General features: G+C 46.9%; 1 protein-coding gene across 4 annotated transcripts in view; it reads right to left on the bottom strand.

The window, feature by feature from the left end:
• The window catches only part of ULK1 (unc-51 like autophagy activating kinase 1), a 75890-nt gene that overhangs the window by 10579 nt on the left and 42398 nt on the right, over positions 1–22913 (bottom strand). For 2 of the 4 annotated variants that reach the window (XM_041410423.1, XM_041410426.1), the window contains exons 13-23: positions 17331–17419; positions 15104–15269; positions 13806–13866; positions 13415–13504; positions 9408–9533; positions 5844–5995; positions 4938–5021; positions 4094–4356; positions 3257–3441; positions 2348–2463; positions 1690–1833 (exon numbers count right to left, since the gene is read on the bottom strand). In XM_041410423.1, the coding sequence (XP_041266357.1) occupies positions 1690–1833; positions 2348–2463; positions 3257–3441; positions 4094–4356; positions 4938–5021; positions 5844–5995; positions 9408–9533; positions 13415–13504; positions 13806–13866; positions 15104–15269; positions 17331–17419 (1476 nt within the window). The remainder of the gene's footprint in view (positions 1–1689; positions 1834–2347; positions 2464–3256; positions 3442–4093; positions 4357–4937; positions 5022–5843; positions 5996–9407; positions 9534–13414; positions 13505–13805; positions 13867–15103; positions 15270–17330; positions 17420–22913) is intronic. The other 2 variants (XM_041410424.1, XM_041410425.1) reach the window with 2 other exon arrangements.

Below are 22913 nucleotides of genomic sequence, written 5' to 3'. Positions count from 1 at the left end.
ACTGGTCCTTTGGAGGAAGATGTTTCTCTTCTAACCACAAGTTTGATTGCCCTACCCTGCCTTCAAAAGGTTCAGCAATATAATAATGCACAATTGATCTGCAGAGAGGCACAGCCTCTTTTCTTCCCAAAAGCTCTCTCCATGTTGGCAGCAATGCTTCAAAGCCAAGAGGATCATCAAAGACAGTCAGAGTATTTCCAGTTCCCTCAGAGACAGGAGAGGAGAGGACCTACAACACATCACATTCTGGGTGCCCTGTAATTCCAAGAGGCTGTTTGCAGAAATTGTTAGGATGATTCACAGAAAGGCTCTGCCTTTAGTACTATCCTTACTCATGGCTTGTCCAAGCACTTGAGGTGAAAAGTTTCAGCTTGCAAATTTCCCCTTTCCACCATTAACTTTGTGCATTAACTATAACATGAGGAGTTCCTGCACAAGCCTAATAAACAAATCTTGTCCTGCAGCATTGCTTTGGTCACCCTGACCTAACACTGTGTGTGCTGCAGGTTCGCTTTCAACAGCCTCTATTCCAGGCCTCCCATGTGACATCCTGACTATTGGGCAGACCCTTGAGCACCTGAGTATCAACCTGCTAAAATCTAGTGCTTGGATCCACTTCCAGATTGCTCTTATCCCTGAAAAGCAACACTGGAAGTCTGAATCCTCTATCCATCACATTGCAATAGCAGCTGGAGGCTGTAGCCAGGACAGTAACCCCACTGTGCTACAGGCACCTCACACAGTTTTTAAGAGTCTTAAAGCTCACTCCACAAATAAACGAGACAAAGAAACATTTGTGGTTCCAATCTGCCAGGCAATCAAAGACATGAGTGGTTTTAGTTAGGATGGAAATGCAAGTTATACACAGGAACTAAACCCACATGTACCCCATCCCAGTCAAGCAGCTTATTCATGGTCACATCCAAACTTTCCCTGCAGTAATTGAGGACAACAGAGTCAAGTACATTCAGATGAGTAACAGCCAAGACAAAAAACCAAACAAGCCAAATATGCAAATCCAAATGTGTCCAAACATTTTCTTAATCTGAACACAGACTCCAACTCCCAGACATTCTATCCCAAAAGGGCCAATCACCACAGCCTCAACTGCTGGCTGACGAGGCCAAAGCACTGGTGTCTTACAGGGAGTATCTGCCATGCAGGAGTGCATCTCCCCATCTCCTACCTAAGCAGCTCAGAGCATAAGCAACACCTCTAATAGTTTTGCACACAGAGCCTTCCTGGCCCTTTCCCAACAGTCCTTGTGCACTGAAATTGCTGGGCACAGATAGTCACACTCATCTTTTACAGCTCATCCAAAACCCACAGGGAGAACAATCAGAACACAACACAATCTTTACATTTGTTGGCCTCTCAGCAACAGTGGTTCTGTGGACAGCTGCAGCACTATTCCTGAAGCAGAGAGCAATAAAGTAAAAGTTTGCTTGTCTCTTACAGCACTGGAAAGCCACTCTCTGGCACTAATGCCAGTGCAAACAGTTAGCAGCAACAACTGGGGTTGGCAGGAGCCAGCACTAGAACATCAAAGTTGCTGAGACCAGCTGAGCTCTTACAGATTGCTCTGGGCAGCCTTCTGCCATCAGCAGTGCCCTGCAGCAGGGAATGCAACACATCTCTCTGCCCCCAGGCATTCCCACTGGAATAGGCAGGTAGGTATCGGCCCTTTACCTGAAAACATCCTGGTCCTCGTGGTCTGTGGGGGGGTTGTTCCACTGGGAGGGGATCCGACAGTAAAAATCACTGGGGATGGGCTGGCAGAGCCCCCAGCCCGGGCACCAGAGTGCAGGGTCCCTCCGTAAGCACCTGAGGGAGCTGGGGAGACAGTTGAAAGGTGCAGACCGGCATTACAGGAAGGTTACGCAGAGCACGGGTGTGTTCCTGCAGACTCTCCTGGCACACAGCGGGCACCAGCACAGGCCACTGAGGCACCCCCAGCACCACGGGCCCCAGGACAGAGCCTGGGCAGCACCAGCCACTGCTGCAGCTGCTCTCCCTCCTTGCTGCCTGCCCTGCACGCCCAGAACACCCACCCCTGCAGAGCCATTCGCACTGGAGCCACCTGGCACCAAGCCACCACTTCCACAGGTTATCACACTCAGAAGGGGCCAAAAGAGGAAGCCCTGCCTACAAAAATCACACCACTACCCAGCAGTTACACAGCACACACAGCCCACAGAGCGGGGGGGAGCAAACACCACTGCACTCCGCACACACGGCGCTTCCTGTGCCAAGAGCCACCGGCAAAGCAGCCTCCCATCTGCAGGAGGGGTGCAGGCAAACCCCAGCCCAGGACATCCTGCCAGATCTGCCTGGCCTCCCCACCTACCTGCAATTTCCATTGGCTTCTCATTGTTCAGGCTGTCGCTGCTGCCAGCTTCTGAGATCTGTGCCCCAAAGGCTGCCTTGAGGAGCAGGTCAGTGAGCCTGCCTGTGCTCAGAGATCTAAAAACAGTACACACAACATGATGCTGAAAGTCAACAGGTGCCAGGTGCCAGCTAACTTCACTTCTTTGTGCTATTCCTGGTCCACAGCCACTTAACACTACACAGTAAACAGTCTGGAGCTGAAAAAAATGCTCTTTCAACACAGCACCTGAAGCACCTGCTGCTACTTGTAGAAAGCACAAAACTATCATGAGTAACTGCAGTAATGCAAGTCCTTACTATGTTAATGCAACACAATTTGTTTTTGGTGAAAACAATGAAAATTATTATCAGAGGACTCCTCCAGAACACTGAGGAAAGCTGCAGTGTGCAGGGAGTGCACGTAAGAAAAACCACAGCAGCACCTGGGTGACTTTCTGTCCTGCAGTGCTCATGACAGCCAGCACGTGTTTTTCCAACAGATCTCTCTTCTGAAGATTTGTGCCACTGTTTGATGGAGGAGGAACACCCGGAACAGCTTCTCCTCCGTGACAGGCCCCACAGAGAGCAATTGCTTGTCTGGTAACAAAGTCTTGCATCCCCACTTGATGAAACACTGCACACTAAACATGGTGTGAAGCTGCAGACAATCTTTCATTTTAAAAAATACAGGCCACGGCCTGTCTGTTTACAGGAAGACTTTTTAAAGTCTGCATCATACCTGTTTGCAATCCAAGGGGGCTAGCAGATAACTACACAATGTTTACAGATGCCTCACTACAACTTCAGCATCAGCTGGGGCTTGAAATTTGCCCCATCTGTCCTGTATTGAGGAGTGAAGCACCAGTGCATGAAGCAGACTGCAGCTCACCTGCCCTTGATCTCTTCCACAGGCCTCAACCCCAGCCCAGTTTGCTGGCAGTGGAAATGACCCATCTCCTTCAGATCTGGCAAGGTCTTGTTCCGGGTCGGAGTCATCATGACCCCCTGATGGGCCAACAGGGTGAGGAGATTCTGGGAACTTGGGGTTTTGGGAAACTCAAATGGGGACACAGCCTAAGAATAGAAAGAACAGAGATCTGTATTTAAAATGAAGGAGGAAGGTTCTGGGAACTTGGGGTTTTGGGAAACTCAAATGGGGACACAGCCTAAGAAGAATAGAAAGAACAGAGATCTGTACTTAAAATGAAGGAGGAAGGTTTCTCTTTGTCCCCATTTGTTTAACAAAATCAAACTGTTTAACAACCTGCCTGAAATAAGGGTAGAAATCCTACCCTGAACAGTTACTTGCCCCTAATCCCAGAAAGGCTAAAACAAAAGGACAACAAACTGCTGAGAATTTTGCAAGCAGAGGAAATGCTGTCACAGTGCCTGCTCCCCATGAGGCACAGGGCTGTCACTGCTGGACACACCTGTGTCACAGCTGGGTCACCATGTCCCCACCAGCCAGTCACTCTGGCCACTGGGGCAGCTCCTTCCCCTGCCTGCTCCCAAGCCCAGGCTCTGCTGAGCACTGCTGCCAGGGCAGAGCTGCCCAAGGGAAGTAGGACACCACCCCATTGCACACAGATCACTGCACAGCCCTCACAGGATAGGAGCAAGTGCTGATAAATCCAGGTCAGAGTTATCCTGATCCTGCAGCAGCTCATCCCCAGATCACCCAGAAGATCAAGCTGTGAGAAGCCCAAAAGCAGACTCCTGGGCACACCTTTGTAGGGGAGCCCATAATTGTTGGCAAAGGGCTTCTCTGCATGAACTCGGAGAGCTTTGGTGAGGATCGGAGCTGCCGGCAGTGCTGCAAGCCGTGGATCTGCAGAGGCTGGCTGACTGGGGTATGACCAAAGTGAGCAACAAGAGGATCAGAGTGCTGCTTGGTTATCTTCTGCCTGCAGGAATGCAAATCCGACAGGTTGGGAGCACTGTGGAGCCGGGAGCCCATCCCTCGAGGAGACTGCTCGGGTGCCAAGGAACCTGGAGGGCACAGAGTGACAAACCACATCACTGCCTGCTCCTAACACAGAGACACAGCCTGATCCAGGATCTACAGCTCAAACAGCTGCACAGCAAAACCTTCTAGGGCTAAGAATGGTACTGGGCACAGCCACAGCAATACCAGACCTGGTCATGTTTTGAGTCTGTGGGAGGATGAGATATGAACAACAGGGAAATAAAAGTGCAGCTTCTTTTTTTCACTGCCGCCCATTCAGAGACAAAAACCCTGACTGTCAGAGCTCAGCAGCAAGGAAACTACACATCAAGCAGGCCTCTTGGCAGAGGAGGTGTTAGAGGTTTTGAGATGCTTTTCCTACGCTCAATCCATTGGCTTCCAAGTCCCAAATCTGAGTTTTTGCAACACTAGGTCTGTCAGCACTGGAAGATGCTGGCTGTCAGAAAGCGAATGGAACAACCCCAATTCCCACCAGCACACAGAGATCCTGGCTGGCCAAACATCCAGAGAAGCTGCTGAAGCAACCAGCTCAACCTAAATGCCATGAGACTACAGTTCTGACTTTATCCACGGGAATAATGAGGGAAGGCAAGGACCGACGCACCGGCAGCAGGAACTCTGCTTCTCACTTCTGCTCCAAGAGAAGATGGGATAACAGTCTGGCTGGGCTGCTCTGGGATTGTTCCAACTGTGAGGGAATGAAATAAAAAGGAGGTTAATTCAGTATTAAGTTTTCATAGGCAAGAACAGCACTGTGCACCACCTGTTTATAGAAAGATGCCAGTTATCTTTTCCATTTTCTCAGCCCTGCTGTGTGGTGAAAAGATCATCAACTCCTGTAAAAGGAGGTAAAAAAACCTCTGCCTGGTATTAGTTTAGCAAGTTGCAGTCTGACTTTGCAGTGCTTTTAGTTCAGAGGAATAGAATATGAATATACTGTATTTCCCCATAAGCACAGACTAATAAATACAGTATCAGAGACACCAGGGATATAGAACAGCTCATTATGTCAGCTTGTTCTTTTACAGAAAACAGAAAATTGCATCCATTGCACATTGGGGTTTCTCTTGTCCCTTTCCACTTGAACTGCTTGTTAGCATCTAGATCAGGATACCAGATATTCAGCCAGAACTTCTCAGTCTGGAAGTTCAAGCCCTTTCAAAGCTGCTCAGAAGTTTGCTTTGACAATAATTGGCTTACATTTGTTCTCACCCCAACCCAAGCCAGTAAAAAGATACTTTGCACTTACAGATGCCCCCTTCTGAGGGCAGCAAAATGTTTGATGCAGGCACCAAAGCAAAGCCTACCTCTCCTGGGGCTAACAGGTATTTTCCCCTCTGTTTTACTGAGGTCAAAACACTTGTCAAATCATCTGTGGAGAAGAACCACAGGGGAACACAACAATCTGAACTCTCTACTACCTGGCAGCTACAGGTGGTCAAACCCCTCTCTTTACAGAAAAGAGGCAAATGAGTTTATTAGGACAGCAATGTGCCAGCTGCCATCTTACCTTGTGGTGATGGCATGAACGGCTTGGCACCACCAAAGGAGAGCTTTTTAGTGCTGGGCATGGATCCATGCTCTCCAGGATAAGGAGGGGAAGCACCAGTTTTGGGAAAACCAAGAGGACTTGTACTGCTGGACCTCCGGACCGTACCAGACCTTACAGGAAACAAGAGCAGCACACAGGTCACTCCAGAGGCCAGGCCAGAAGAGGAAGGAGAACAGCAGCACACAACACACACACAGTTACTCCCACAAAAGCAGAGCTTCATGAGTATTTATCCTGGATCAAAATGTTCTAGGACTACACCAAAACAGATTAAGATGATAATCCTTGTTCAAAAGAGTTTCGATTCAAATAAATGAAAAGAACAATGGGGGTTAGCTTAGCTGTAAACAGGACAGTAATTTTTCAGAGACACTTCAGATGCTTGCAGTTATCCACACCAAACCTGAACAAGACAGTTTCCTATCTTGCCATGTCCAAGATGTTTATTGTAGGCAGTGTCTCCAGAATGCCCTGAGAGGGCTTTATTCAAGTGTGCCTCCTGTGCTGAGCCACTTGCCCTTCAGTCAGAGCAGCCTTTAGGCAGAAAGCTCTGTGCTCAATGCTGAGGCAAAGTGTGCCAAGGCACTGCCCTGCAGCAGAGCTTGGACTCAAATCAGGAGCTACTGAGCAAAACACAAAGGTGTGTGGCTGTCAGATCTGAAACACTTCACAGCTACCCAGAGGAATTTGGGGTTTTGGGCTGGACAGTCAGAATTGCCTGTCTAAACACCTTTAACTCCTTGTGAAGGCTCAACTTAGGGAGTTAAAATTAATTTGTAAATCCCACACATGCAGGAACCTTAAGTATTAGCCAGTGCTAAAATGAAACAGAAGAGGAAACTAGTGGGAAAGTGAGTACATCCACACTATCAGTCTGGAAAGAGACAGGATTACTGCATATCAATTAATTATTTCTCAATATGTTAATCTTTTCACCATCATTAAGAACACACAACCTAAATTGCAATGCCATTCTGCCTCTGGGAAGGGAATCTCCTGCACCAAGATTCCCATTACACTCCTCTATATGAGAACACAGTTCATCAAGTCCTTCATTGTATTCTCAATTTTAAAACACTTTTTCTCTTGTTACAAGAACACTAGTCTCAAGAAGTAGGTGGTTTTCTGGACAGGAATCAATGACTGCTGAAAAAAACCCCTCCTTGCTTGAGTCACTGAAAGATGCTGTCACTAAGGTATCCTGCCTCCTCTGCCAGGGATGCTGCATTTAACTGTCCTCATGAATCTGAACAGAAGGAACAAAGGATGTGGGTTTCAGCAGTGCCAGGACTGGCAGAATCATCCTGATGAACAGTCAGTAAATCTACTCAACAACACTTCTAGGTGTATATTTCACTTTATGGCACATTTCAGAAAATAAATATATTTTAAAAAATAAATCTATTTCAGTAGTTGAGATAGTTGAGTAGTTGATCTGCCAACCTCCCTGCCCCTATTCAATGTGTTACCATATTCTGCACCCAAGTAAATCCATGCTATAATCACATGCTTGGAAAAAAGGAAATACTTGAAAATTTTAACCTAAAAATCACTTCTCTTCAGGTTGCTCCAGATTCAGAGGCTAAAGCTCATCAAGTGCCTGGCCCTGAAGCAAAATGAATCTCCAAAGAGAAAGGTGAGAAGATACCTAGATATTCAGTGGCAGAAAGTATTGCCCTGCCATGTTTTTAATTCTCCAGACCATGAGCCATGCAGAAGGCTGAATTTTATCTATCAGGAGCTTGCAGAAGAAAACCACCAGGAGACTGCTGCTGCTGGAAGATGTGGAATGTCAAACGCCACCCTGTGAGACCTGGGGTAAGCCGGCAGAGGAGCAGGACAGGTGATGTGGCCAGAGGCACACACACCTAACCAGCACCTCAGCAAGCCACACATCTGTCCACAACCACAGCAGTGACACGGGCACACAGCAGCCAGTCAGGTGACAGGGGGACATTTCTCAGCCACCAGAGTGCACGTCAAGGTTTGCAATCAAATGACTCAGCAAACACGACTCAGCTCTTGGCACCAGTGGTCGGTTTGATACACCTGATGGAAAAGCGGAATCACACACTAAATGCCTGGTGGAGTTTTCTCCTTCATTCCTGAAGGGTGTCTACTGAACCTGCTGATTAGAGGAAGTGATGGCCAGAGATAAGTATGGCTTCCTGGGGCAGGACAAACATGACGCCAGAGATGCTGAGAAGATGCTAAAAGCAGCCTGTGAGTCACCCTGATTGGGGCCATTCCTCGAGTTCCTGTGCAGGGACATGCCACTCTCAGCATTACCCAGGGGTGACTAAAAGCAGCAAAACATGGCACTTTGCTCCCTGACTGTAGCTGTGGGCTGTGAGCCTCAGCTCAGCAGCCCATCACCAGATCTGGGGTTGGCACAGCACCTTCTCCAGAGCTCTCTCTTGATACCTCACAGGGATAACCAGGGCTCTTGTGAGGTCCAAAACCAACAGTGTCCACAAGTTTTGCTGTCAAAAACATAAGGCACACAGGAAACAGGACAGAGTTTACCACAAAACCTGCCACACGCTCGAAAAAGTTAACATAAAGCAGTATTAAAGTTACAGTGGCACAGATCAAGCCTTCTGCTAATCCCTATCCTTGATCAGTATTAGCATGTTGTGTCTCTGCTTCTGGCCTCCACTTCTGGGTCCTCATCCTGAATTAGGCTGGCTGAAGCCCAAACTTAGGCTGATGTAGGTATTACCCTACTTTCGAAATCTAAACTTTAACTAATCCAGACACCAACACCACTCATCCTAGACACCTCCTAGACACTTCTATTTGAGTGCCTCTGTTGCACAAGCTCCTTAAGATCCTGTGCTGGTCTCCTTCCCATCAGTCCACGACCTGGGCCGCTGCTGCCAGCCAGCAATCATATGTGAGAAGAGATAGAAGCCCTTAATGTCTTGGATGTACCAGGCATTGCCTCTGCACTCAGGTCAGCTGTCTGCTGCAGACTCGGCGTCAGGGTCTTCCTGACAGCCTCCAGAAAACATGCTCTGCCTCACGGGCTTAGATTGCTCATGATTTACTCAGTCCTGGCTGCATAACCACATTAAAATGCAACTCGTGCACAACACATCATCTGTGGTATGACTGGCTACAGGAACCAATTAAGGTAAAGTCAGGTAGGTTCTGTAGCCTCATCCATTTTAGTTGTTTATCTCAAATTTTCCTTTTATAAAGGCATCTGCCACATGGATGGTTCTCTCTGCCTGGACACTTGGATGCCCAATCCATAGCTGGCATGGGAAAAGCTGTCAGACTCAAAGTGGCTCAGCCTTCACTCTGAGCTGACAGGAGCTTTCTCACATGAAAGCACACAGGCAAAATTAACAGTGCTAAAAAATCTCAGCACCACCACAAAAAAAACCCCAAAACCACCCCAAAACACACCCCTACAGCAAGGGGGAGAGCCCAACACAGAGATATTTACAAAGGCACAGAAAGTACAGTGTAAAGCAGTTTGTTTGCAGACCCCCTGGTCCCAGCCCCAGCACTTACCGGGGAGAGGAGTATGGATTGGGAGACTGCAGGTTCTGCTCGATCCGACGGTAGTTGTGGATCTGTGTGGGGACTGGGATGGGCACGGAGTGGCCGTACTTGCTGCTGGAAAACTGCCCTGGCCGGCTGTGGAAAGGAGACACAGAGAGAACCTCCTGTAAGGGCTGGGCCTTCCACCAGCTAATTGGAGATTTTATCTTCACGAAGCAACTGCACGCAGGGAGCGTCCCCTGGGCTGCTCTGGGGCTTGGGTTTGCAGCAGGAGGTGGTTCAAAGTGATATCAAAGGGAAGTGGCACCACACATCTCCTGAAAACAGGCACCTTTCCTCCAGCACCATTCCCACCCACAGCCTGATGTTCAAACGTACACCCAAGCACACCACTCCCTCCAGGAAAACCAGAGCCCTGCTATTTCAGGCCATGGCTGGCCCAGTTTCCAACAGCTCAGATCCACAGCCAAGCAGACAGAGCTGCACAGGGGCTAAACACCCCTGGCTCACAAAGGACACCAGCAGAGACTTTGCTGACAAAGCTGCTTGTGACTGACTCATGCACAGCACTGCTGCAGCCACGGCATCCCCGTGGAAGTCTCACACCACGAAGGGAATGCAGTGCTGCAGATCACAGTACTGCCAAGTTAACTGCAGGGTGGAGAAGGCAGCTCAGGAGAAAATAAATCTGAGGGACAGGAGCTGGTATCTATGCCCATCAAGGACAAGACAGAATACCACACACACAAAATGGGACAAGTAATTTCTGCAAATTTCAGGCTCCTTCCATCCAAGCAGGTTAACTGGCTCATGTCTGATACCTGCTCCCCCAGGTCACTCTTGGCTTGTCCACCAGGCTACAATCAAACCATGCTGTACAAAACCCATGCAAATACCACATTTAACTAAGTAGCTGCCTAAAGTCCTTTCCCAAAGGTCCCAGAATTCTAGGATTAATTGCCATGGCAAAGCTATTTGCAACTGCCAACACCAATTGCAGGGATGTTGAACAATTACAGGGAGATCTTATTGGTAATGAAGGCTTCTGCAGTCTCCCTCGTTGTCCAGCAAGGACACACACCCGGGTCTGCCCCTGACAAGATGGAAGCATCACTCCTTGGAGTCTAGCACTTGGAATGAAAATATTTTACATGACATGAAAGGATATACTTAATTCAGCAAGAACACACGTGTATTCAGGGGAAGAAATAAGAGTTTGTGACTTATTTGGTAGTTTAAAGCATCTCATTACCAGAATTTCTGTTTTGAGGAAGGTCATAGCATTGTGTGGTTTATGGTGACAGCACTAACAAAGATGATCTGCAGTAAAGTATCCACAGATCTCCACACAGTGCATGTGAAGACACTCCTCCACCACAGGAGAGCCAAATAGCTGGAAGAGACCTTTCATCAAGGCTGAATGATCAAATGATTTTGATCTTTTCATTCCTCTCTCAACTTTAAAGTTCCACATTTTCTTCCTTGCGTACACTTATTTCTTCCACCAAGAAAACAGACTCTTAATTTCCTATTTGTCTCCAAAAGGCAGCATGGATGCCTGGATTCTTCACTGACACACAAAAAAAAAGGCATTCAAGGTTTCCAGTAGCCCAACAAAAAGGTGAGGCTTTGATGTAGCTGCCTTCCACGAGTATAAAACATAGTGTTGTGACAGACATAAACAAAACAAAGCTTTAGCAAGAAACGTGAAGGTTCACATGAAACCTTGTGCTCACTTTGAACATGCTATCTTTTCTATCTGATCAAAATTCTTTATCAGAAAAGAAAAGAAGTTCTTGGGTAAAAGGATTCTCCCTCTCCCCAGGAGTTATATCAAGTCCTTACTTCCTTCACATGGTGCAAGTTGCAAAGGAAATTATCCAAATGAGGTGACATACACTAAACCTGCTAAATGGCCTCAAGCCCTTAAGAATGCTATTTGACCATAAACCTGCAAAGTCCAAGAGATAAAGCTGGCACAGGGAGTTTAACTACTTGGCAGTAATTAAAAGCTCTTTGAAAACAGTATTAAATCTAGTGCTGTGGGGTACATCCAAGGAATAACCTTTCATTAGACTTACTAAGCATCTTCAAGGAAGTGTTTAAAAAACAGAATTAAAAAAAAATAAAGGATCAATTATTGGCATGTTGTAATTCTGCCCAGTTCTTAATCTCTTTAATTAAGAGCAAGGAGAGTTGTCAGTGTACCATAATATCCTGTGGAAAACCCACTGCTGGCCACTCTGAAACAGCCCTTGCTTTCTGTCCCAGAGGGACTGCAGCCAGCATTGCCTGCTAGCCTGGAGCCACACATGGAAGGGAGAATGCTGCTTCCAAGTGAGCAGGCAGAGGGAAAACCAGGAGTCCTCTGCACCAGTGGAGCCAAGTGCTGAACCAACAGGTCTCGTGCCACCTACAGGGAAGGGCACTGAAACCCAGTGAGGGCACACCTGGGTGGCACCAGCTCAGAGCACTTTCAGGGGACAGACCAAAGAGCATGCTTTATCCTCTGGACTCAGAGTGACTCCAGTCTTTCAATACTGATGTCTTACTCCCCCATCCCAAACAGCACAGAAATGAGCTTTCCAGTGTTACCTCAAGGCAAACAGAAAAGTGGGAAGTAGCACTAGAGGCTACTGCTCCACAGAAGCTGCTGGGAAGGAGTAGGAAAAACAGTGAGAGTGGAAACATGGTTAGATCAAAGCCTCTGGCATTGACTGGCACCCTGGGATCCACCAGAAAATGATGAGGCCAGTTTGGTGAACAGTGAGAAGTGGGCAGCATTTGTGGTCAGCTTCCATGAATTTCTCCTCACTGCTGCCCAGAAGCAAGGCCCAATCCTTTAACAGAGACAGCTCTCCAGAATGCAAAGGAATCAGTTAAGGAATAAGCTGTTAAAAAGCTTAGCAGGCCATGGCATAAGAAGCCTCATGCAATTAAACTCCACACTGTGGTACATGCTTGCCAATTAATCTGATCACGTCAGCGAGGCTCTGAGCTATATTATTCTCTGTTAAATTTGTAAGCTTTGAGGCTATGTTTTGTCATTTTCTGGGCTCTGTTCATGACAAATGTGTTCAACACGCAGCCTGGGACTATATTATCTTCTTAAAAAAGATTTTAGGGTCATCCATCTCCCAGTGTGAAATCCCCTTAAACCATCCTCCCCCGACAGGTGCCATATTGACAGAACAGCAGATGAAAGCTGTCCTGCTTCCCCAGCAGGCAAGAACAAGATGGGAAACAACACAAGCAGTTCCCTGCAAGCCAAGCACATACCCTAAAGCTTCAGGGCCCAGAGTCAAGGGGATCACCTTCCAAAGGCCATTAACACCTTCAGAACACAAAAGTGTCTGACCCCACTGGGCAGCTGTCACCTACAACACTTGTAAAGGCCAAAACTGAGTTTAGAGCAACTGGTTTAGTTGGAATGAAACCCAGGACCATGCCTGTTTGCACATGCTCCTCCTACTCCTGCATCCCCCATTAGTAAACAAGGTCCAGTATCAGCATTACTTTCTAGAGACACAGCACAAAGAGCTTTTCAACAAACCACAAACAGCTAAGCAGGCCCTCATCTGTCCTTCCACAGCAAGGGGAGATGAGCAACACTCCCCCACACTTGTCCAGTAAATCAGAATTAGAAACAAGGGTCTTCAGCTGGAATCCTCCCCAGCTCCGAGGGCTGGGCACTGGGGGAACGTGCCAGTGGAGCACATTTGCCTTCTGCTTGAGAACAATCCCTGCCCCCTCAGGGAACAGAGTTAATTCCAGCTCTCCTGTGTTCTCTCCTAGCCCCTCCTGAGAGCCAGAAGAGGGAGAGACAGGCTCAGTTGTTGGGACTGATCAGTGCCCAAGGCTGGGGAGTTTCTCCTGGGTGTTTCTTGTTACCCATGAATTAAGAGGAGAGATGTGGATCTTGCCCAGCACACCAACAGCAGTAAAATCCCCTCTGGAAGTCAATGGGAGTTGGATGATTCAGTGTTGCACAGACACCACCAAACAGCTTTTCTTACCCAGATGGGCTTGGAGAACTGCTGTATGGGGGTGATGGAGATGGTGTCCTCCCCTGGCTTTCCAAGCCCGCTGAAGTCACCAGGGAACTCCTGAGGAAAACAGAAAAGAACTCAGCTGTCAGAGCCTGGGAACCAACCCTGTTTCCCTCCTACAAAGCACAGCACAGAGCTCTGTCTGCCCAGCACCTTGTCAGTGGGAGCTCTGGGCACTGTCATCCTGCTCCCACCACATGAAAGTGAAAATGGTCAGAACCTGGCAGATGACAGACATCCCTGAAAAAAAGGCTGACAACTCAGGAACATCTTCCCTCCTACCCACCAGAACCACACAGCCCCAAACACCCAGCAGGCTCCAGTGGCTGGGCAATTTCAGGTGCCTTGGTGGTCTTACCCACTGTACATCAGGCTGTCCTGGATTGGTTTCCCTCCTGCAGCCTCAGCAGCTAACTCACCTGAGGAACAAGGAAGTGCAGAAATAAATTAATTCAAGATAATTTTCTTAAAAACCTTTATACATTCATAGCAATTGAGATATTGTATAGAATTTCCTGCTCCTCCAAGCCCTGCTGAGTTGTTCCTGAAGTCAGTGTTTTGCAAACCACACGTGGGCTGAAGCTGAAGTTCATGGTGGATGCTGCTAAGCCTTACACCCTGAAGTTTTGGAAAATTTAGGCTGAAAGCAAGTCCTCTTGGAAGGGGGCTTGACAATCCTGGCAATCATTTGAGGCAACAGGTCCATGTCCACTTGGTGCAAGTCACTGGCTGCTGTGTAAAAGTGGTACAAGATCTTCAGAGTGCTTTGGAACATCCCTGTCCTCTGTGGCAAAGATCCAGAACAGCCAAATGAGCTGGCAGCTGGATACAAAAAACATCTGAACACTGGGAACATGACCAGCACCAGGCAAGTGTGTACTGGACCCACCAGTGATTCCAGGAAAAACAAAGCTCCTCCTTATCGTAAGGATTGCAGAGATCTTCCAGAGATTACTCTACCCCTCCAAATTCCTGTTTTAATACAAGTGGTGCAACAGTGAAAGGAGGAATCTCAGCAGTTATCACTAACTTCCAACTCAGCAAAGCATCACACACATGGGCAAGGTTGAACAATGTCCTTCTGCTGGTTAAGTAAGGACTTGTGCATGGACATACTAAGGCATGTGGCTGAACTGTGGCCTGGTTCTATGTACAGCTGTATTTTCAAGCAAGTTCTATCAAAGTATAAACACATAAAGGTCATAAAATGAAATTTAGAGCACTTGAAGAAAAAACAACATATTTTAGTTTTTCTCGGGGATTTTTGTAAAATCCAGCTTGCTGGCTGAAATCCTGTCTTGGACTGTGATGCTGAGTGAAACTGATGACAGGATAACAAGGTAAAAGCTTCTGGGAGAGAGACTTTTCCCTGTGAGCCCATTTATCTTCTTTTCTAGTTGGATTTCCAGGTTCAATCTCTTATTGAGATCCTCAAGTAATCTTTACTATCAAATCCTGTCTTTAAAGGTAATTACAAACCATCCTATGAACCTAGCCAGTGAGCCAGATGTCTCTGCCAGCTTGAAAACAAAACCACTCCTACTATTCAGTCCAAAGAGACAAGTTTAATCACTCTTTCAAGTTTTCAATATCTATCCTTAACATCCACACCCCCCCCTCTGCTCAGAACATCTGCATTTTCAGAAACCACCTTACTTGAGAACTGTGCTGGGACCATGACGAAGTCATCTGTGTCACAGGAGGAATTCTTGCTGCTGCTCCCTGCAGAGTCCTTGGATCCGTGCAGAAACCCGGGAGAATCCTGGGTAGGAGATGCCAGTGCCTTCTCCTGCAGCTGCTGCTGCATCTCTCCAAGGGACTGCTAATTCAAGGAGAAAACAAACACTGCCCTCAGCACAGCTACTTCATCATTCTGCTCCATCCTTTAAACTGAGCTGTACAAGGCTACAAACAACATTTTGCTGATAAACCAGGGCTGATGGTTTACCAGAAGCAGCTGTTCAGATTGCTGAAAAGGAACAGCCTTTTATGTCCCTGTCAGAACAGTGCATCTTTTGTTACACAAAACATATTTCCAGTGTGTCTGATGCTCCACAGATAAGAAAAATTCACTCAATGTATTGCATCCCTCTGCTGAGGTTTTCTGGATCAATCCCTCATTTTCTACCAACTCACTTTAGTATGGCTGGGAACATGAGAGGAGCTTTCAGAGATACTTTTGGTTGTTCTTTAGGGTTATGGTTTTTTCTGTTTTGTTCTTAAACACAGAACCATCTGGTCTCTATTTGTGCTTTTGCAGCACTTGGTAACATGGAGATAAGTGTCCTGAACTTCTAAGACCACCCTGTTTTGCTGTACTGCTGCTAAGGAGCTAAAGAAAGGCCCAAAAGAGATTAAACTTTCAGCAGATAAACAGCTCACAGCTGTCAGAGGCAGGACAGTCCCTAAAAAGTCCCATTTTCCTGCTTCCTTCAGCTAAATGATGAACAGCCCCACAATCCCCTCCCACTGCAGACAGATGGAGGAGGCTGGATGGTTTAAGAAAGCTTTAAGGCAGCTGAACTGCCCACAGAGGAGATCACAATCTTTATCCTAAGGCATTTCCAGGCTGAGAAAGACTTGAAGCAGCTTTCACTTGGGCCTCATTAAGACCTTGCTCACCCTGCAGAGACTCCTGCTGCAGCTGTGGGGACTCCCTCTCTCTGCACACACAGGACATACAGGCAGAAGGAAGTTTCCAGCTGTCAAAGTTGTCTCTTTTCCACCCAATCTGTGAACTCTGCCCTGCAGATGTGGCATTTTTCCCAGACTGAGCCAGCACACCTCCATCAGCAAAACCTCCAAGGGCAGAGGAGGAAAGGAGCAGTAAACCTCTAACATGGAACCCCCTCCCAGTCTGCCAGTGATTCTGTTCCATCCTTAAGCTTCCCAGACCAGGAAAGCTCAGGAGAGTGAGTCTGCTTTTCACACCATCTGCTCATTCCTGGAGTCTTATGGCCAGGAGGGCCTCAGCCACCCCCCTTGTACTACAGGCTGCAGGGAGGAAGCTCTCAGGGACACAGCCATGAAATATTCAGAGGGGAGCAGACCTGTCTTCTCTGTCCAGCTCACATCATGAGCACCTACATCAACTTCTGCTGGTGCCCCTCAGTCCTTCCCATATCAAATTAAGATACTTTGGCCCATGGAAACTCAGAGAACAGAGCAAAAAATCAGTCATGCCAGGGAAGAAAAAGTCCCATCCTTCTCCCTTCCCTTACCAATCACACCACCAGCATTCCTGAGTTCAAAGTCAAAGGCAGCTTTCACCAAGAGCCTTCAAAAACAACCTTTCAGTTCATCGAGCTGGAGGAATGTCACTTCACTGGTCACTTAAATGCCCTGCCCTCCAGAAAAGATTTCACCATTTTGGGTAACCAGAGAGAAAACCCATCAGGTCAGATCGTCTTTCATGAGACCACTGAACTGTGGCAGGTCTGGTCTGAGCACACTGCTTTGCTGAATGTCCCTCTGTGGTGCCTGGACACGCTGGTCAGAAGGAGGGGGCTACACTGTCAGGCTGCAGAGACTTTGTTTGAACACACAGAATGTGCAGCCAAGGAAGCAGAGCTACACCCTGAATTAGCAACTGGTTTGGGTTCCAAGGAGCTTTCCATCTCTGCCAAGACAAGCTAGTGCTGCTCATACCAACTTCTTTCATAACGGCTTCTCATCCAACAGGCACACTGAAACATGTCTTGGGCAGAGTAAGCCAACCTTCAGGATCCAAACTCTGAACTGGAGAGAACACTGCACCAAGCCCAGCCACGAGCACAGTGTTCAGTGACTTGCACCAGGAGAGCACTAAAGCAGAGACCTCATTTCAAACACACAAGCAGGAAAACCATTAACACAAACAGTGCAGCCTCTGAGCTGTACTTACAGGAGGTGATGCCAGGTGGGAAGTGGATGAGCTGCTAGAGGAACTACCAGAGCCAGAACTGGGATAAGAAGGCATTGGCACGGAAGCAGCTAAAACCAGCAAAAGACAAAACCAAAATAAGTGGTTAAACCAAGATCAAGCAATAATAAAAAGTCTTCTTCATCTTTTCCCATCAGATTTATCTCATGCACCATCATGTGTCTCTTGTATCATATGTGGTCAATTAAAGGAGAACAAAAGAAAATCAGCATTCTGTTCAGTTATGTGATTCACATGCATCCACTCCTCCGTGCCACTCTCACAGGTCTGAGAACTCCCTGACCAAGGTCAGATGCCCACTCAACCATTGACCTACTCAAGCAGCAAGACGGTTTTTGCCCTAAAGAACCTCCAAAGCATCTTTGTAAATGCAAGGAAAGAGAAACAGAAAAGTGAACACAGTTGCTCATGTCTGGGGCAGAAGCCAGGAGCTAGGCCATACCCTGACAGATTCTTCCTCATGAGACCTCAGGGCTTGGCACACATACATCAAATACTGGGAGGTGTGTGCCAAGTTAAACACATGCCTACTCAAATCTATGTGTTTGCTGTCCAAACAGCCACTCGGGCACCCCAGGCCACGTGCTCCTAGCAAAAACCCAAAACCCAACAAAAAACCTTCAAGGGGGTTTCCTCCAGGAAATAGTGCATTGCTACTATAGCACAACTTGGTCACTTCTGCAAATTAAACATGTTTTGGTTATTCAGTATCTTTGTACAGAAATTGTTTCCATGGCACAGGCCATCCCTGTGTTCCCTTTTATGTTTTATTGCTCAGTATAGGAACTGCCAATTTTACTCAGTTTTTTGTTGCACTGGCCTTTGTAACCCTCACAAGGCCTAAAGCTTACACTGAAAGGCCTGGTTAGCACTGACCTTCAGGCAGAAAAGATGATTAAGGCATCAGAGGAGAAAAGAATATTTAACTCCAATGAATTATGCAAGCGAGGTTCAGTAAATAACAGAAGAGCTCAGCTCAGCCAAGCAGGGAGACAGTCAAAGGTAACAATGGCTCTTCAAAGGACTTTGAAGCAGTTAGTGGTTCAAATTCCCCAGTCCACCTGCACAAGACTGAACAGCACAGAAGAGCTCAAAATCTCCACTTCAAGGCAGCCTGAAGTCAGATTTTACACTGGAACCATTTTGGTATTTGAATGACTTAAGATAGAGATCAGAGACAATGCTTAATTGAGGAGAGGAACACTTTGCTGCTCTTCCATTAAGCTGGCAGAGAATTAGCACCTTCTATCAAATTTCTACCTTTACAGTACCTGTGCTAATGACTCCATACCTAATACAAGGGAGATTAATAACACCTAGAAGAGGAATGCTTCTGTCTGAAGTAAAACTACCTCTGTCATTAATCCCATTAGATATTACAAAGTACTTACTCTAGTCAAAAGGCTAGAAAAATAAAAGTCCATTTCTCTGCAATTAGCTGCTGAAACAGTGTTCTAATGATAAAAGAATGGGAAAATATGCCTTTTAACAAAAGGCTTTAGGAAATCTTTCCATGCAGCCTATCAAAGTAGGTTAAAGGATGACTGGACCAGAGCCTTTTATCACAAAAAGAGCAATCACTGAGACACTGAATTCCTCAGTCTGAGAGAGATGTAACAAGATCCAACAGCAAAGAGAAGCCAAAGTAGTGTAGACTTAAAATATATATTTTAATGTAAGTAACTGACCACTTTAACAGTTTAAGCAGGGTCACAGTGATCTCCTCCAGCCTTTGCCAACATTAACAAGTAGGAACCCACAGCGGGATGGCAGCAGGGGGCTGGACACACTTTTTAGCTTCTGCATCTACTCTGCACCAGACAGAGTGCCCTTGGTGGGCTGTGCTGCTGTAACACACTGCCCTGGCTGCTGTACAGCAGCAGGGATGGAGGTATCCCAGGGATGGGTGTTCTGGGAGGTCGGTCAGGGGCTTGGCATGCAGAGCCACTCTGTCCACAGCCAGCACAGCTGCCTTCCCTCCCCACGCTCAGAGAACACACACAGAGGTCTGAGAACTTGCCTGTAAAATGAAGAGCTCTGTCCTGCCTCTAGCACACTGCTTTTGATCTCCACAGTCCTCCCACAGAGCCTGCAGAGCAATCCCTAGGACCTTCCCTACAGATTTAATACTAGAAAGGAGGGAAAAAAAGGTCTCCCCTATTTATCCTGCCAGCTGCTACAGAACAAATCACCCGTGTACACACAGCCCTTCCTGTTATGGAAGGGTGCTTTTTAAAAAAAGATAAGTCAATTCTCCACTGTATCCACACATGCCTGATGCAAGACTTGCACCACCATTCATTCTTCCTGGAATGAGCATTTTTGTTAGAGTCATTCCAGTTCTCTCACAAGGTCCCCTCCAGCCTATTTTGGTTCTCTGATTATTGATTTAAACCTGGCTAGAATTGAGACACTTCTATTTTTGACTATTTGCTTCAGATAGCTTTTCATTAATCAGGAGGGAAGACAAGCTGGCAGACTTTGCCATTATCTGAAACTCAAACTCAGCTGCATGAAGCTCTCCTTTAGATACAGCCTCTATTAATCACTGCTCTTATTTAAATCCCTTTGAACTCCCCAAATTCACACTGTAGTGCTGTGAGCTCCAACTCAGAAGGTCCTGACAGTCCAAACAGACTTTGATGCATGCAGAACCATGAGGTTTGGCTCTGACAAACCCTCTCTGACCTCCACATCCCTGCTGGGGCATTTTTTGGTGTCAGCCATGTAGCCAGCTTGAAAGAAAGACGCCTGCTTCCATCTCCTCCACACACCCAGGCACTCCCAGTTCAAAATTAAAAAGGGTGCAAACACTTGGCTCATCATGTTTTCAGTTGAGTCTGAATGTGGGGAATGTTAACATGAATTGTAGGCTCCCACCCAAATCCAGAAATTGCTGGATTGTAATTGTAATGTAAATAAGTCTGTTTTCATAATTGTCCTCTCCAACTTGCTCCAGCAACAGAACAGTCATCCTGCACATTGTGTAACCAATGCCAACTGGTTTCAGAATGGGAGAGCTGGGAGCCATAAAGGCAAACCTGTGCTCCAGCTGTGTGGATCCTGATACTGGATCCTGTACTTGGAAAAAGAACTTCTGACACATCATCCTACCAGGGGCTCAGTTGTCCTAAAAATATCCAACCCTCAAGTTTTATAGAAAAGCTTTATTTGGAACCCGAGTTCTACATACATTGGAGAGATGCATTTTCCTGATTATCCTGATTCAATTAAAACCACTCATCAAAAAGTTCTTTAATTGCAATCCCTGACAAGGCAACAAAGTTTGAGTGCAAACTCTGAAAGGACTTGTCGAAATAATGTGCTTTTTAGAGTTTAAAAGTCTACAGAATTAAAATCTTTCATATGCATGGGGATTTTTTGCTGGTTTTCACCTGAGTATTTTATGTACAGTAAGATATAAAAGATGGCAAAAGTCAAGCTAAGCCTGACAGGTATTTCAGAGAGTGAAGCACACATGCACTTCTGAACCATAACTGCTCACCTTTCATGCTCTCTAAACTCAGAGTCAAGGAGGTAGCAGCTTCTCATTCATTAAAGGCAGGAGCAGAAAAACCTCCAAAATATTCTGCATGGGTACCAATTACAATGTGTTTACTGAGAGAAGACTTGCACAAGCATCTAATTATGCCTTCTCATGTGTTATTACTGTAACACACGGCCCCATACCATATGCTGATCAGACCTGGCTACAGACAGACGACAGTCTGACTAGACACAGCATTTTAAAACTTTATTAATAAATTTTTACACAGCTAAAGTACATGCTTAGTCACAGGTACAAAACCCACAATATAAAATAAATTATAAATAAACAAACAAACAAAAAAAGTACAGCATCTTAGTTAACAAAGCCCAAGAGCCCTGAACCCAGTCTCCAGGGAGGGCGATGAGAGGAGGGACATGAAAACAATCATCTCTCAAAACAGCAGGGAAGAAGAGGTGCTTGTCAGAAATGTCTTATTGAAGGATTTTTGAAAGAAATGTTGATTTTTCTGAAGCATCTCAAAAAACATGAAAATGTATTTCAACAAGGGGGATCCCCCTGCCTTAGCAGCTTCAAAATTGTCCACCTGCAGAATGATCTACATTTGAGGGCTCATCAGTTTTCCAGAATTCCAAAGTTCCATTATAGTAAAAAAACTTCAGATGTGAATGACTTAATGGTAGCTAATTATCAGCTCTCAAGCAAGAATGCAAGGCACACTGTTCCTTGCTCAGCACTCCACTGCAGGCATGAGGGCTCTAATTCAGTCTGAGCACGACCATCATGGTTCAGATGCAGCTCTTCTTCTCTTTGGTATTTCCTACACTCGTGATATGCTGAGCCATATGTTGAGATGAAGAAGCCCAGCAAGGTTTTGGACTCACCCTAGCTCTGCACACAGACTGAGGGGAGCCACCCCCTGAGAACTGCAGCCTTGCCAAGACACACTTCAGCTACAGCTGTGCAAGGGTCAAGCCCATTGCCATGCTAGACAGCATTCCATAAATCTCAGGTGAATTCTTCTTATGGAGATCACCATAACCCAACCTTTGCTGATACACTGGCTCTTCTCCCTCCTATCAGAAATAAAAGACCACAGGCAGCCTTTTCTTCTCCAGGCTCTTCAGCACACATCCAAGGGGCTCTGATCCGTCACTGGCATCTGGCAGCAGCAGAGACCTCAGAGCACACTACCAGAACTCTCTCCTTCACTTCACAGATTTCTGCGCACCACAGCTTGAACATCTCCAGCAATGGGTTGATATTTCTCCCATGTCTTCAAAACCAGTAGCAGTCTCTCCTGCCTGGAGAGGACTCCAGGCTACGGACGTATGTCCGGAGGTGAGGATAAGCAGGGTGACAGAGAGGTCTGGAGTTTGCATAAACCTTACCTGCCTGTAAAGGTGCTTTTTTTCTTGGTCCTTGACCCCACACCATTAACCTTGGTGCAGCTGGGGGCAAAGGCTGAGCTACATCCTCCTGCTCATAATGGCACCTCTGGTTCCTGCACAGCAGATGTGCACAAGCTGGAAACCGGGGCCAAGTCAGGAGAACCCTCTCCTGTTTTTCTGGAGTTTTCTGCTCTCCTGGCCAGTGAAGCAGGGGGACAGCTGGAGGTAGGAGATGAGCTGGTGGGCATGCAAGAACATCCTGAGGGGGAGATCTTCTGCCCACAGGAGGATCAGACTCCGAAGGGCTTTTCCCGCGCAGCCGCAGGACAGCAGGTGCCAGGAGCTGGGCTGGCTCAGGAGCAGCCCTGTAGGGCCAGAATCCTTTCCTGCCCCGTGTTCCAGGGCTGGCCCCACACCCTGCTGCCACAGGTGGGTTTAGGGCCCTGGCTGCTTTGAAAGCTCCCCTAAACCAGAAGCGTCTTTTCTTGCCCACAGGACGATCACCTGAGTGCATAGGTAGAATTTCATCAGGGACAACTCAGAAGTCCTGCTCTGGCAGCAGGAAAGCAAGAGAGGGTCAAGAGTGATGTGGATATCAGGCAAGGTGTGTCTGTGCATGGCACACATCCAAGAGGGAAACTGGGT

Source organism: Onychostruthus taczanowskii, unplaced genomic scaffold, assembly GCF_017590055.1.
Source record: "Onychostruthus taczanowskii isolate IOZ18803 unplaced genomic scaffold, ASM1759005v1 scaffold32, whole genome shotgun sequence".
NCBI lineage: Eukaryota > Metazoa > Chordata > Aves > Passeriformes > Passeridae > Onychostruthus > Onychostruthus taczanowskii.
Note: the sequence above shows the minus strand (reverse complement) of the source record. Positions and strands in the feature narration are given on the sequence as shown.